Consider the following 17,024-nt stretch of genomic DNA (forward strand, 5'->3'; position numbering starts at 1 on the left):
GGGGCCGTATGAAAAAATTATATAGTGTCATTATTTTGTATTTAAATTTTTTATATTCTAAAGATAGATAGTGATGCATGCAACTTTAGCACGGGTCCAAAGTTCTTGAATCTTAATGTTGGATTTGGACTAATCGAGTGAAAATACTTGAGAAAGAGGACCTGCAAAATAATGCGCTAGCAGTTCGATGTTTAAGTTAGTCTCGAATTTAAGAAGAAATAAATATAATGATAAATTGTAACGAGAAATTATGAGAGAAATGAGAATTTTGTAAGCAAGAATAAGATATTTGAAAGAGCAGAGTAACATCAGGAGAGTTTTTTCGAGTGTGGAAGGGGCTGCTTGTTGAGGGGTGCATCCCATATTTAATAGAGGAGGAGTCCTCCTATAGCAAGAGTTCTAGAGGAGCTACGTGTTTGACGACGAGGGTGGGATGCTGGGGGATAAGGTTGCACCTTATCCGCTCCTTGAGCAGCCAGTTTTCGGATGAGAAAGGAGTCCTCCTTTGGTGAAGACTCCTACCTGGTGGAGAGCCCTCTTAGGCTGAACAGTCCGATTCCTTGAGGGTAGCTTCCTTCCCTCGGGCTGGCCTTGGGAAGGTGCAATAGGCCTTCGTACTAGACCTCTTTATTGGTCCAATTTTGATGGAGCAGGCTTCCTTCTTGCACAGGTTCTGGTGTGGTGGGCTCCCTCTTAGGCCGAACCCTGCAGGGTGCTCCTTCTTGGGTTGAACCTAGCACCCTTGGACGGACTGACTTTTTCCTGAGCTGTCGGGCCTGGCTTGATCTTGGCATTTCTTTTTGGGTCAATCTATCTTGGACCATACCCATCAGATACTATTTATCTTTTCTCGAATCCACAACGATTCATTATAACGAGTTCAAAAATTCATTCCACTTCTCAACTCTTTAAAGTTCATCGTCTATGGCTACTTTCAATGAATGCATTTAAACCTCAAACGAAACTCCACATCTTTGCAAATGCTTGCATGCAATGGAGAAGTAAAAAATGTGAAGTGTTGAAAATAAATGACACAAAGAATTTTTATGGTATAGTAGTTCAAACAATTCTATAAGCTTTCTACATTCATAGCCACTTGATTGGAGGAATTATACTTATAATTCATATCCTATGCAGGATTTCTGAGTATAAGCTCCCCGAAAATAGTCTTACATTTATTTGCAATCAGCTAGAGCACACAAGGTGCATACCATTGGGAAGGATAACAAGTGTTTGGGGCGGACACAATATAGTGCAATTTAGTTCTTTGATCACTCTGGCCCCATTTACTTCTAGAATTTGAGTAAATGCGTGATAAGACTATTTTTAATTAAATGGATGCTTAAAAAATCCAAATTTATTTATTAGGTGTTTACATGCTGCATTTTAATTGTTGGATTAAAAATCATCCAACGTTTACTTTGGTTGATTGTAGTCCAAATGACGAGTATGCCCTTGGTTGGCCAAATTTTTTTTAAACAAATTCTTAGAAAAATTGGAGCATACAAAGACAACCCTATTTTCTCCAAATTTGGATGAGCCCTAGAATTGAAGACGACTATACCAACGGTGAGGTTGCACCGCTAAATGCTTTGTAGGTCATCTGCAATTTCTTATAAATACTAGAAGCTTTTTTGTGTTTAACTCTCTTAAACCATGGATTCAAATAAAGGGGCGCCTAGTCACAGCTGGTCTATAGGCAATCTTCACTCGGAGAACTTTGGTAGTGGCAGACGTCGACATAGTGCAATATTTGCCACTAGATTGGATGCTGTCTGCCGAAGTAGTTATTATGTTGTTACAAAAATATCATGGACTACATCAAATTCTGGACGGAGGTTCCGTGGTTGCCCAAGGTCTAATATTAGTTAATTGAATGTGAATTATTATATTTTATCATTTTTTATTTAAATTATAAATATATACATATATATATATATGCGAAGTCATGGTTTATTTGGCAACAATTAATGTGATTTTCACTGTTTTATTGTGACAACGCAGGGTACATATTGTGCGATGTTTGAATAGATTGATCCTCCAATGTGTATCTGAAGTTTGGTTGTGATTCCTTGAGGAAGTTCCATTGTTACATGCCAAATTATGCAAGGTATATACTGTCAAGTGTATGCTTTATATTATATTTGCAATATTCCTGATAGTATTTATTGTGATGCTATTTATGGTTCTAAAGCACCATGACAAAAAATCCACTAAAATGTATAGTTAGGGAGGTAGATGTGTTGAATCATTGTAATTGGCCAATGTAAGAAAGTACTTATTCCATCATGTTTTAGTTTATGCAATGTTTATGATGTAGTGTTTTGGTCTTTTGTGCAATTCAGTATATTCCTTTTCTGCATACATGGTATTGTACTTAGCTACTAAACTAAAGGTGAACAAATATATATAAAAAAAAACCATAATCTACACCCCGACCCCTTCGTCAGTGTCATGCTCCGGGTCAAGGTCACTATGCCACCAAGTCCATAGCCATAGTAGCATGAAGCCCTCACTACTGAACTATAATCCAAACTCAACTATAATAATACTTAAGCAATAAAATTTGGATACATATTTACAGTGGAAAAACATAAAATTTAAAATCTTGACTCTAGCACCAAGTCCTAACAACTAAACAGAAGTAGAAATAATTCCAATAAATAAAAAATTGTCCACAAAACTTATTAATCGATGCCACTTGCATCCCTTGATTAGCTACCAACCCCAGTATAGCTCCTCCTCACACATCCTCATACACCTCATCTGCAAAATATGGTAAGTGGGATGAGCGACTACTCGCTCAGTAAGTGATTCCTCTTACCATATACGGGCATAACATATTGATAATGCATAACTATCATTTGCCAAAATGTTCAAAAATAAATGATATGAATGAAGAGAATATAACACTTCAAAACATTTGCCAACAGAATGAGAATTCTCAACTTTCAACAAAATAAATGCGTACAACATAATCTTGTGTGACAACCACAATCTTATTTAAATAGTGCAAGCGCTTTCATAAATCAATCATTTCAGTTAAATAGACATGCTCTCGTGCACTAGCAACATAACAAACATCATACTTATTTATGACTATTATTATAGTTCATAGTCCAGGCCTCAATCTTTAACCCAAATTGAGAGGGTCAGATAAAAGTTCTCAATTTATAACTCCAACTGAAAGGGTCGGAAAGAAGTTCTCAGTTTATAACCCCCAACAGAGAGGGTCAGAAAGAAGTTCTCAGTTTATATGTAATGTTCGTAGGATTTTACACATAATTGAGAGACTAATTGGTAACTAAAAAAAAATTTAAATTTTATTATAATAAATTATAGGTTGAAATTGGAATAAAACTTGAACAGAGTAAATTAGAGTTTATTATAATATTTGAAAGCAAATTATATTAATTAAAAAATTAGGTAGGACGTAATGGATACTGATGTGCATAAAAATAGATTGCCTAAATAGGCCCAAACGATCCAAAAAGAAGAAAAAAAATGAGAGGTCCGTAACATCCTAGGAGCTCCAAGTCATGAGAGGCCCAAAAACATTTGATATGGTCTTGCAGGTGCCCCCTAGAAAACAGACAAGCGGGCAGTCTTGGCAGGTGCCTCCCAAAAAATAGATTGGGAGAGGGAGGAGGCTGAAGCATCCCCCTACTCGGACCATAATCAAAGCCCGACAAATATTTAACCCAAAAGGCACACACACATGGGTGCACACTTTCCTACGTTGCATTTGTCAACAGCTCCATTGGACCACATCAGCCTTAGGAGGATCCCCCTGGTGGATGAGACTCCTCACAGAAGAGGAAAGTGCCCCCAAAGCCCTAGACTCCTTGACAGCTTGGATTCCCTAGCAGTTAGGAGTCATTGCTGATGAAGAATCCCCCCAAACTCGACGATAGGATTCAAAAGCACTTCTAACAGAAGATAAGATCAAATTATGGCTTATCCGAACGACATTCATCCACTTTTTTTCGGAAATGGAGGAAATGTACAGTCCTATCGGAAGAGGGCACCCCCTATAAATATAGATTTACTCTTCCATGCTCAAGGCACTTCCAAACACCTTCATGAGACCCTCTAACGTCTCTCACACATCTCTTATTTTCTAAATTATATCTCTCACTCTCTAAACACTTTTTAAGTACTCTTTAAACATTTTCTAAGCACTCTACAAGCACATTATCATGTATTCTTGCATTTTTTACCGACTTTATTCATCATATCTCAATTTTAATTACATTAATTTACTTTTTAAATTTATTCTATCTCAAATCTAATACTAATTTGGGCGTCGGAGTGCTAGCGCCTTCTTTGCAGGTCCCCCATTTAGGATTTGCATTCACTTTAGCCCTAACTTTGAGCATAGTCCATATTAATTGGACCCATGCATTTTTTGAACTCATCAAATAATTTAAAAAAAAATTAAAAAAATAATATATATAATATAATGAGAGTGGGGTGGGTGGGCCATCACCCCACCACCTCACCACACATTATTATATATATATATATCTAATGATAACTTAACAACTTAAATTGATAAATGCACACACATTCTTCACATATACATACACTAAAGCGAAAACAAAGCAGGTATAAAAATTTTGATGTTAAGTTTTATTAATTTATATAATTATATTATTTAATTAATTTATTTGCTAAAAGTAATTTATATTATTCGATGTAATATTTAACTAAAAAATTTAATGAATTTGACTATTTAAATTGATATTGAATTAAATCTCACATTTGATGTAAAAATGTTATAGCTGATTAATTAAATTATTAAATTTGTTAAATTTAGTTATTATTATAGTTAATTTATTTTTTCATCAGACATATTAATCAAATATTTAATTATATTGATGTTAATTAAATTCTATAACAGTGAGGAATTGATAGAAAATTCATAAAAATATTTAAAAACTATATTTAAGAAATATTGAAAAATTATATTTGAGAAATATTATGGTTATTAGAAAGAAAATGAGATTCTCGTGATAATTCAATTTAGGGATGTTATTAAGAATGATAATTATAAAGATCTAAGGGGTTTGATTAAATGAATTTTTATGAGTTAGTTGATAAATTAAATATATACCTATGAAGTTTAGTTATTTAAAAAAAAATGGAACGGGGGTTTGAATTTCGAGACACGAAATATTAAAAGATTGGTGGAACGTACGGATACTATTTAATATCTCGTTAGCATTTATGATATTCTCAGTATATTGATTATATGTATAAAATTTTATTATAGGACATGACAACAAGATAGAATTGAGCAACTCTTTGTGTTAATTGAGTCATTTTGAGATTTGAGGTAATTATAGCTAATTGGATTTATATATATTTATATATGTAGGTATTATATATATTGATTGTTTATATATCTGATCGTGAACTTGAATTTATATATATATATATTTATGTATGTGGATATTATATATTGGTTGTTTACATATTTGATCGTGGACTATTTGTTGGGTTACCTTGATATCTGTAAAATTGTTATTATGTGTTTATATGTGGTTGTATCGGACGTAAGATGAATGATTAGTGATCATATAATTGACTGGTGAATAAAATCAAATGGGGAAACTATTGATGAGAAAATAATTATTAAATGGAATTTAATGATGAGTTAATGATATTATTGTTGTGAATTGGAATAAAAGATGGTTTACCTAATTAGGACGGAGTGTACCTTAACGGCTTATGATAATATGATTAATGACGAACTGTGTGCTGTCATTGATCAATGGAGATGATGTGACATATTATACGAGCTTTGTGCTATGTGATATGATATGTGATGGGATATTATACGAGCTATATGCTGTGTGTGGTATTGGTGATGTGGGTATCATATGAGATGTACGTTGTGTGATATCAAGAAAAAACGAAAAAAAAAAAAAAGAAATATGGTGATTGAGATGATAATGATAGCTGACAAAGACATTGAGTGATACACTCAAGTTTGGTAAAGTAGGGTCCTAAGAAAATTAACTGAAATGCCGCTATCATGTCATATGTTGATATATGATTATGAGCATATGTTATTTCTTATATGTTATGATGATATTTGACGAATATTGGTTGGTTGATACGATTGTATTATGTTTGACTTGCGGTGGATGTATATATAGATTGACTGGCTATAATTATTGAGTAGGCAACACATTCTTGCCACATACGTTTCAGGAGATAGGTCATACTGTTTAGCCACATTGGATTTTGAGCCATGCCGTTATTCTTATTAGGTGGTCAGTCGTGACACCTGAAGCAGAGACTTTTGGTTCTGTGATTATCAAATATACTAGTCTTTTGTCAGGTTGTGTTTAAAATTTTATACAACTAGTTGTTGCGTTATTTTCTTTTGAAATTTTGTATATGACGACATCTGGGAAGAGTAAATATTATCTTTTGACGATGCCTATTATTTCGTAAGACATTTATATATTATATGACTAATGAAAATATCTTATAAGAGGGGTGTAATTAAACAAAAAGTATGACAATCAGTGGTAATTAAGTATAGTGTTGTAAGGGATGCTACAGTATAACCCAACCGAGAGGGTCAAACAGAAGTTGTCAGTTTATTACCCCAATTGAGAGGGTAAGATAGAAGTTCTGAATTTTTAACCCTAACTGAGAGGGTCCAGAGCAACTCTAGTTTTTTCCCAGTTAACAGTGATTTCGTTAACGGTTGAGTAGGTTCCATCTATTAGTCGATGAACTTGAGTATGCTTTATCATTACTTAAAAAAAAAAAAAACTAACATAACATTTGTTACACGTGTCTCAATTTTGAAAAAGACTTCAAAAGTATAATAGACAATAGAATAATTTTGACACAACATACTGATTTTCAATTTACAAGATTTACAAAGTGCTTATATAAATATTTGACAGAAAATCCTACTACATGTACCTCATTTTGAACTTATAAAAATATCATATACTCGCATTGTATTTTGCTTTAAGTCCAAAACTATCATTTGAGACAAAAAAGTATTTAAAAAAAACATTAAGTAAGAGGGAAGAATCCACTTACAGAATATTGTAAACTCGAATTCACTTATTTGGTCACTTGTTCCAGGTTGAATCCTATGAATCAGTTGATATAATTCCTATAAATCAGTAACTAATTAAGTCACATTCATCCATAAAAATACGTCTTCAACCTATTTAATCCTAGAGAAACAAACTATGAGAAACTTTTATCTAAATTCAAACCTAATGATTTGACGAACTCAAATTCCTAATTCAATACAAAATTCGCCTTATAAAATTTGATACTCAAAGTAAATGAATAATACTTATATCAATTTATGATCCTAGCCACGCGATTATGCCCTAATCGATTCAAAGCCAAATAAAGAAACTAGACTAGACAGATAATAGGGTGATACCAACTGCCAATCTCATTCTATGAACATTTTAAAATTACAAACTTAGTGTACGGCTATGAAAATTTCAGAGAAAGTACTAACATATAAAAAACATGTTAGATAAAATTTAGTTGAACAAATAGGTGCAAGAATTTCCAAAATCTAGTTGAAGAATAACTATGATATAGACTGACAATTTACTTGGATGAATTTTTAAAATGCAATCCTACAAGAAAAAATTGTAAGACTTTTATATGTTACTCAAGGCTCGTATTAGTTTATATGAAAAATAATTAATGATTAGAAATACTTTTTAAAGTTACCATATAATATCAGATAGAGTAAGGTTCTGCAGAGAAGAGCACTTCCGTATATCATAACTCAAGGAATTTCATAAATTTACCCAAATTTTCAAAGAATCTGAAAATTAACAGATAGTATATATATCGTGTAATAAAAATTTATAAAAAGTTTTATAACTAAAATACATCTAGAAATAGGCTAAATATTTCTGAAAAAAGGGTCGCCAGATTCACGCCATTTTATGAAAAATTCGACAACTCAATGAGGTTCCATAAAAGAATTGTTCTTTTTTTTTGGGTGAAATGTAAGTTTCGTTCACTCAAGAATATTTACAATGTACTCCGGGCATACCTGGAGAGATACAAAAGCCCACGCTAAAGATTAAGAAACAATCAAACCATGTGGAAAAAGCGTCCAAAGGACCCTATACAATGTAACCTTGACTAAACTAATAAGCCCATCGGGACAGGCCGTTGAGCCCTCAAAGATGACTTCGTTCCGATGCCTCCAAAGTGTGTAAACCGTGCATGCCAAAGCGAGGTGTCGTGCTTTGTTCTGCACGGAGGAACCTGTTTTCTCCTTCTTGAGCCACTTGACAGCACTTTGAAGGGTTGACATAGTCTGGTTAATGCCAAGCCAGTGTCAGATGCGTGACCAAACGAAGTTGCTGAACGGGCACTCAAAGAAAAGGTGCTTGGCCGATTCCTTGGTGTTGATGCATAGTGAGCACAAATCCTCCTTTGGAGGAATCCAAGTTTGTCCCTTGTAGCTAGTCTACCGCGCAAGCCAAGCCACAAGATAAATGAGTACTTCGGCGGGATAAAAGCCTTCCATATAGCTGCTTTCCAAGGCTGCCTTGCAAGTTTCGGCCTGAAGTACTCATAAGCTATCGACGTTTGGAGACCCTTTTGGGTAGACCATCTCGTCATCTGTTCGATCGCTGCCTTAGGAGACCCAAAATCAGTGATCACCCTGTTGCGGATTTCGGCAAGCTGTTGAAGGAGTAGAGAATCCCCCTTCTTCGGTTGCCAGTCCCAGATTGATGCACCTCTAAGGTAGACACCGTTGACCCACTGCACCCACAACGTGTCTGCCTTGCGGTGGATGTTCCATAATACACGGGCAAGGAGAGCCACGTTCCAAGACTGTATGTGTCGAATACCGAGTCCACCTTCTTCCTTGGGATGACAGATTTCCTCCCAAGTGACCGGTGCCCTCCTAGAGTTCTATAGAAAATTCCTGCAAAGCCGGTGGATTTTCTCGATGACCGCCGCTGGAAGTGGGAAAACTTGGAGCCAAAAGCACTCCACCCCCTGAATAACTGAACGGATAAGTTCCAGTCGGCCTGCATAAGATAAGGATTTGCCCGTCCACTTCGAAATGCAGTTGACAATTTGATCCACAAGCGGTGAGTAGTTGGTGACCGAAAGCCGCTGTGCCGCTAGTGGAATGCCAAGGTATCTGACCGGCATCTCACCTCTTGCAAACTCCGTCCGAGCGAGAATCCCGTCAAGCTCATCATTTTGAATGTCCGCCTAATGTTCACATAAAACGAGTTTTTCCTATATTCAAAAACTGTTCCATCAGAAACACCAACAGGGCGAACCCTCCTTTGAAACTCATTCATAGTGTTTGGATTTGTGGTTTGAGTGTTTTGTTTTGTGTTTTGGGGATAGAGAAAGAAAAATAGAGATAAATAAGTGTGTGTTGAAATAGATGATATTTTTGAATTTGTGTTTTGAGGTAATTTAAGATATTTTAAAATAAGTGGTATAGGTTTGATGTTGGGATTTGGGAGACAAAATCACTGTAATTATCAAATCATATCTTTTTTATATATCTTTTTTTATATAAATACGTATATATATAAATATTGTATGTTTAATATTATTTTTCTTGGAGATAAAAATAACTGTTTATTGTCAAATTATATCTGTTTTATATTATATATATAAGTCTATATACATATTATATATAGAAAGTTGAAAAATAAAAAATACATATAAGATGTAAAAACACAAACACAAAAATTATTTTATCTTATTTTGAAAAATGCGAAAATATAAAACCAAAGATAGTGATTCTTTAATTAAATCTACAGCGGGGGAGCAACCTAGTCTTGTACATGCAAGAAAATTATCTGATTCTACTGTATTATCAATGTTGATTCGTTTCACCAAAATCGTTTCTCTTTTTAATTTTTATATGTTGCCCATTAATACAATCATAATATATTCCAAAATCCATTAACCAGAGAGAAAAAAGGAATTCCAAAATCCCAAACATCCCAGTTGGATTCCCAAATCCCACCGTACTCTGTCGGCCGCCGTCGCACTCGGCTACTGTCCTGATTTGTTCATCCTCAGCAGCATCAGTCACCGCTCTCACCACCTTGCGGCTTCTCCAGGTTGTTGTTTTCTGCTCTTCAGAAATTAAGATTGATGGTTGCATTTTTTTACACGCAATGTTCGCATCACGAAAAAAAAATAAGAGAATTTTTGTCTGACTTAATTTGGTCAATTTTTGTGATTTCCAAATTTTGTTCCAATTACCAGAAGAAGTTGATAAGCTCTGAAATCCATCCCTATTTTAGTAGGAGAGTATCTTTGGACTATTGGAATGTTTTGTCAGTTGAATTTCGACTAGGTATAGTTCGTTCTGTAAGTCAGAGAGTTCGACACTGGAACACCTACTGAATACAACTCTAGATGAAGCCTTGCCTTTTGCTGGAATTTCACGAGAATGTGAATTAGTTGGAAACATGATTATCTTAATGAAGAGGATTGAGAGTTGGGTGCCCCCGTTGTACTGGTTTTAATTTTGGCCAAGTAATAATATCATCAGAAGAATTTAGTTGAAGAGAATGGGGCTTTTAATTTTTTATAATAATTGTTTAGGGTGATTCCTTAATTGCTGACTTTTACATGTAAAAATGGGACAAGGAGCTCCCATGAGCGGTCACCATTAGGACATGCAATCAAAATCGCATGGGCTGGCTTTCATTCATGTAATTTGATTGCTTAATATGTTACCATAAATTCGAATTGTGATGGTGTTTTCTGAAATGAAAGAATCTCTGAAGATTGTTTAGCATATATAAAAATCAAAATGCTCTATCAACCTTGTTACAAAATTTCTGTGTTTCTTCTTGATCATTGACATTTATTACTTCACATGGTCTATTTTGATATGTTCTTTTCTGAAGCTGGTCCATTTTGATATGTTATTCAGTCATAATTGGGCAAAAAAACTTAAGGTCTTTGTTTCCTTTTGATGATTGATTTTTTGATTTCTCCCAATTTTTTATACTATTTGTTCATGCATTTCTAATGTAACTCTTGTTATTAGATTGGTTTGCTGTCAATGTTTTGGTGACTTCAATTGTTGTCACTTGTTGATTGTTTCCTCTAAGAGTCACAGGCAGAAATTATTTCAATCAAGGTTAGTTTCTCGATTTCTCATGGGAACTAGAAAACTTGTCCCAGATTTAGCGAAGCCATTAGGTGCTGATGTTATAAGAAGCTTTTAGAGTTTTGCCAAGATTGAAGGATTAGAATCAAGAAAATTGTAAACTGCCCATGTATCTTCTAGGTAGATTCCACCTACTTGATTTTGGAGTCTAGCGCATGCCTCAGAAGATGCTTCTGATGCATATGAAGGGCTAGATCTTGCTGATAGATGAAACTTTCAAAAGAAATCATTTGATAGGAATCTAGACTGTACCGGCTTATGTGAAAACTTTTTGGGATACTTTCATGAGCGTACATTTGCATTTTGGGTTCTCACTTAGTGGATAAAGCTAATAAACATAAGGTATTTGCTTAACTATGATGCTTGATGTGATATATCTTATTTAACTTGTGTAATCAACGAGTCCTTCATATGCATTGTCAATTTCTATGCAACCTTGTAGTGGAACTCAAACCTTAGTACTTTATGTCGTCTTTTCATACATCAATATAAATTGCACTATTTCTATAATTGACTGTGGGAGAAAAGAGTTTGATATCTACATGTATGTACGTGTGTGTGTGTGGGTGGGTGGGTGGGGGGGGCGGGGTTTACATGTAGTTACTAATAGAACATCAGGGGGTGTACTGTAATTTTGCAAAAGATAAGGTGTTTTTATAATTATACCTAACTTTAGGGTTTGTCAATGTAATTTTCCTTGGATAATATTTACAAATTACCATGAAAATAAATCTCATGCAAAAATCTTAGTTGCTATGGATATTGAGGTGCAACTCCTTTTACCTGCTTTTATCTTCTCTGTTACAACTCCTTCACAGAGAAATCGGAGATAAAAAAAAATGCAAAAAATGGATAGCTGTGGTACTACTAGCAAAGAGCGAGGCACCACTGACTTCCGATGCGTGCAGTGTGGATTCCCTATGAAGACACTCTACATTCAGTATTCTCCAGGAAATATTCGCCTCATGAAATGCGTAATTCTTCATCTTCTTCAACTTATTTTACCTAGTTCCATCTTTGTTTTCAGTTATTGTACTTCTCTCTAATGCCATGAATTTATTTTAGGGAAACTGCAAAGCTGTTGCTGATGAGTACATTGAGTGTGAAGTAATGGTAATAGAAACAAAGCAAACTAGAATCCACAATTCTCATATTTGATTGTTCTACCTTTATCTTTTATATAAGATTTTTCCCTTTTCTTTTCTTTTTAATTATTTAGATCCTCATAATTGATTTGATACTGCACAAGCCCAAAGCATACAGACATTTATTCTACAATATGTTCAGTAAAGAGACTGTCAATTTTGAGGTACAATTTTTATTCCTTGACATTTTCACTAATTTGATTATGTTTCTGCACAGATGTGGATTTAGGTTTACTTACAGCATGTGTAAATGAATTTTCTGTTTTGCAGAGCGTGTTGTGGAAATCAGTTTTGGCTTACCTTCTGTTGGATATCTGTATCCGTTGATTAAACTAAATTATCACTTATTTTTTTTATGATAATCTAAAGTTTCTGTATGTTTACATACATTTCAATGTAGTATATATATTGCCTTAGCTACCCTAGACAGAATGTGGGTGTTGAGAACAAATGAAAAGGAATGGCCTTCCCGTGCAAGCGTTGCTTCTTTGTTACTGGAATTTGGAAAGGTTTGGATTCCAAATTTTTTCTAATGGTTAGCCTTGCTCTTTCAACATTGACGGTGATTATCGATTTATAAATAAGTATGTATTTTGATGATGGTGTTATCACAGATGCTGGCTGGTGTTATCTTGGGGAACCTCATCTTTCTTTGTGTTGTATTTCAAGCCACCAGGAAGTTTCTGAGGGCATCAACTGGATTTTATGGGTAAGTCACTGATTTTCTGAGATATTTTGTGTCTTCTTCAAGGTACTTCATGCTTGGATGCATCACATACGCTCTTTTATTATGGAATTGGCAGTGGGTGGTGACGTTTCCTATATGGGATATATTTTCATCAAAATTGAGTAAAGGTTATCTTCACAATTTCTTAAGACCAGACGAAATATTTCCTATTTATTCTAAAATATAAGAATGGCATTGCAATCCACATTTTGAGGCGTCCTTTAATAAGCGCGCTTATTTTGGTGATAATTACATTTTGGCTCGTCATCTTTGTCATTGTTCCAAATTTCAGCCTTCAATCTCTTTGGTTTAGCATTCAACAATTTTGTTCCTTAGTCTTTCAATTTGTTGACAGATCCATTCAACAACTTTGTTCCTTAGTTTTTCAATTTGTTGACAGATCCAATGCTTGCTGTTAATTTCCATTCATTGCTATGTGAGAAACTAAAATTTTAAAATGTTAAATCTCATGGAACCAAAACTGTAAAAAGTTCAAACCAAAACTAAATATTTCAATGCTGATGTGCGTTGTGCATGAACTGTTTTATTAGGACTTAGCGGAGTTCAAATAGTCAGGACCATTTAAGAGGACTAAACTTGAAGATGGTTGCCTGAGGGATTGAAATTGAATGAAGGACACAAAAGGACGGAAAATGTAATTGCCCATCTGTTTCACTAAGTTCTTGTGATAAACTACTATTACTGTCACAGGTTCATGTGATTAAGGAACTCATTTAATTTGTTAATTTACAGCTGCTTCATGCATTCTGTGGCTTTTATTTCTCGAATTGGGAGAGATTTGCTGAAGGCAGCAAGTTTCGACTTGAAAACGTTCGCTACAAGGATAACTCACCAATTAGTCAACATTCATGTCTTCAGTTCGGTAACATGGTCATTATAACTTGCTATTGATACTTATTGAAGTTGTACTAATGTAGGATGTTACTGGGTAAACAACCTGTGCCACAAAGTTGTAGGGTGATTATTTGAGTTGAGAAAACGGCATTGATGTATCACCTCCTTCCCCGAGCTTGTCATTTTCTGATTGTTTTTGTCTTGCTAGAAAGAACTCTCCAGAAATTAATTAACTCATCTTGTAACTTGACAGGTGGAAACAGATAGTTCTTGTAGTCCTTGTTTCAAGTTACTTCAAGATCTTTCTCATGGCCATGATGGTATGTTCTAGCTAATACTTTATCTTTTCTAATGGAAGAGCATTCAGTTGATATCTTTCCCTTAAGATTATTAGTGTCTACTTCTGCTCCTAAGACCATCATTTGTACTTTTAACGAGTTTTATGCCCTAGTTTTCATTTTCTAGCTCTCTTCTATTTTGTTTAATCCAAAATATTTGTATTTTGTAGGTCTGGGAATTTCCTTCCTCTGTGATCTTCATCATTGACATTTTTGTCATATCATCCAATATTGTGGCTTTAAAAGGTGCGGAATATGGATATCGATAGAGTTCTGTATGATAGAATGCTAGAAGTAAATACTGGTTATGAGTTGACAAATGAAAATTTAGTGTCACTATATGTTCCACTGTTATCAAACATGCTATGCAAATAATAATTTGCTTGTCTTCAACTTACTTATTTGTCACTTGGTGTGACATTGTTAATGTTTAATGCATCACAAACACTAGTTTTCTAAGTCGATTTGTAGAACATTGAGCCTACCATTGAAAGGTCAATGGAACGATTTTTGGTTTTTTTCTTTTGAATTTGGTGCATGCTACCTTGCATGTGTTTGATGAGAAGAAAGCGAGAAGGGAAAAAGAATGATGTATTTATTAGATTTTCTTCCTCTAGGCGCAAGCGAACTCGATATTCCTACCCTTACTGGTAATCAAAAGACATCAGTATGAAGCATATGCGATTTCTGCCTTAACCAAATGGAATTGGTATCACGCCCATGAAATAACTTTACATATTCACGTCATGTTTGAGAACTTTAATGCATACAACTTGATAGCATTTATAAAATGGCAACCAAGTTACATGTAGTGTGACTCCAAACATATGTCTTCCATCCTGCTAAAAAATCCACTGCTGTTGAAATTCGATGTTAATTATTAGAATGCATTTGGCCATCTAAAGGCTGAAGGTGTATGATAAGTACTTTCTTACTCAAATAGAAGTTGAGAGATGGGATTGTAATCATATATGAATCATAGATGAGCAGCCTAGAAAATCTGTATATTATGGGGCTTTGTGAACTAGTGGTTGGAGTTGATGCATTCCTTCTTACCTTAGCTTTACTAAGTAAGAAGACTGATGCTATATGATACTTAAGCGGAAATTAATTTAAGATCTTGTGCCAGAGCCAGCAGACGCTGTTTAAGACATAAGTTTAAGGAAGAAACTTTGTTAGCTTAAGGAAATAGGAATGAACTATATTTACTGGGTACATGGCCCGAGGGCCTCTAGGGTCGGGGGCATTCTTTCCTGAAACTAATCCTATGCTTTTCAAATATGTTTTATGCTAGAAATTAAGTCATTAATTGAGCTAGAAGTATATTGGTTAACTATGAAATCATGGTCCATGAAAAAAAGACTAGTAATTTTCATTGTCATCGCATGTCATGTTCATGTATACAATTGCAGATTATTGCATTGAGTTGCCGCAATCTTGCTATCAATACTGATTGACGCTCTGTTCTTTAACTAGTGATTACCAACTCAGTGATGATGAGATGCTTGGCAGTTTGTGCCATAGCACATGGTTTGAAGTTTTTAGCCAGTCAAAACAAAGCGTTTGTTCTCCAAAACTAAGTCATATATATACGTCAATGGTTCAGTGAAGCTGTGATATGGAACGGTATGGTCAAAATTCAACAGATTGCAGGTGTCTTCAACTTTGAGGTATAGCTGATTGACCTTTTCTCTGTCTATGACCTTTATAGATACTCTATGACATTGTGCCTGTTTTTCAGTAGTTAGTGGGAACAATGAATATATTGTACTCCGAAGATGGTTAGAAATGCTATGATCCAGGCTGAAGATAGCTGCCTGTAAAGTTATAAGCCATATCTGCGACTGCAAGTCAGTAGGTAAGGAATTTGGTAGCTCGTGAATTCAGAGGCATTTTCTTTTACCTAGATCTGCTTCGCTAATGATATGATAACATAATTTCTCCTTAGGATTAGATGTTGACTTGTTCTGATTACAGTGTTGAAGAGAGCAATTTTTTTCCTCTGATCTATTCAATTTCTTTCTTTCCGTTTTCTTCTTTTCCTCTCTTTTTGATGATAGCATATGCTGCACATGCATGTATCTTAATATTATGAGGCCTATGCTGTATTTCCGTGCCTGTTTCTTGAATTGTAATACCAAAGCAAATCTGTAAGATGTACATTGTCATAGTACTCTGTTGGGTTGAATTCAGTTCTTGATTTATGCAATATCCAGGATTAAATCGTCATCTAGTTAAATTTTGGTATGGGGTATTCTTCTACGCTTGACGTGGTTTCTGTTATCAATAATATATGAAATTTGGTGAACTTGTATGCATAGACTTTGTCGAGCAAATTACTGGTTCAATTCCTCAGCTTTTGCCAATAAAGCAAGTCCAGTTTGCATCGTCTCACAGGCAACATATTCAGTTCCTATATTTAAACTGGTGACCGCGGTTTTGTCCTTGCTGTTCGTGTGGACAAGGGCTTGGAATCTGTTCACTGTTTGAACAGAATGGCAAAGATTTGTTAGCAGAAAAGGTCCTCTCCAGGGGAATGAAAAGCGCCAATTAACCCGGCTCAGTAATTCATTTCATTTTGTTGGACTAGTTCGCGATTTATGGGGTGGCCTGGTACAAAGTATGATATTAATCAGCCTAAGACAATTCAAATTAGAATACTATAAGGGCCATATTGTTCCTTTGTCCTGATTAGCGGGTGGTTAATGTCCGGAATCCGTTTATGGAAAAATTAAAATTCTCCTTGATGAGTCCAATTAAGGCACTGACAAAGATGA

At 34.8% G+C, this 17,024-nt stretch overlaps 1 protein-coding gene across 2 annotated transcripts; it reads left to right on the top strand.

Moving 5' to 3' along the window:
• Positions 1–9,816: 9,816 nt before the first annotated feature.
• LOC105176058 (protein ARV 2) lies at positions 9,817–16,458 on the top strand. Of its 2 annotated transcripts, XM_088877273.1 has the most exons (11): positions 9,817–10,118; positions 12,001–12,156; positions 12,248–12,295; positions 12,402–12,491; positions 12,598–12,643; positions 12,745–12,836; positions 12,942–13,036; positions 13,808–13,945; positions 14,163–14,229; positions 14,418–14,493; positions 15,724–16,458. In XM_088877273.1, the coding sequence occupies exons 2-11, from the start codon at positions 12,022–12,024 to the stop codon at positions 15,825–15,827; spliced, it is 891 nt and encodes a 296-aa protein (XP_088733399.1). In that variant the 5' UTR covers positions 9,817–10,118; positions 12,001–12,021; the 3' UTR covers positions 15,828–16,458. The 2 variants fall into 2 exon arrangements, with proteins under 2 accessions (XP_088733399.1, XP_088733400.1); XM_088877274.1 differs by lacking the exon at positions 13,808–13,945 and having other exon boundaries at positions 12,754–12,836.
• Positions 16,459–17,024: the final 566 nt, after the last annotated feature.

Source organism: Sesamum indicum, linkage group LG13, assembly GCF_026168435.1.
Source record: "Sesamum indicum cultivar Baizhima isolate 11 linkage group LG13, ASM2616843v1, whole genome shotgun sequence".
In the NCBI taxonomy this organism is placed as follows: Eukaryota; Viridiplantae; Streptophyta; class Magnoliopsida; order Lamiales; family Pedaliaceae; genus Sesamum; species Sesamum indicum.

Excerpts from the sequence above, each read along its gene's own strand:
- LOC105176058 (XM_088877273.1), top strand. The coding sequence starts at position 12,022 with ATGCAAAAAATGGATAGCTGTGGTACTACTAGCAAAGAGCGAGGCACC. Across the intron at positions 12,492-12,597 it reads AAGAGACTGTCAATTTTGAG|AGCGTGTTGTGGAAATCAGT; the intron begins GTACAATTTTTA and ends TCTGTTTTGCAG. Across the intron at positions 14,494-15,723 it reads CAATATTGTGGCTTTAAAAG|TGATTACCAACTCAGTGATG; the intron begins GTGCGGAATATG and ends TTCTTTAACTAG.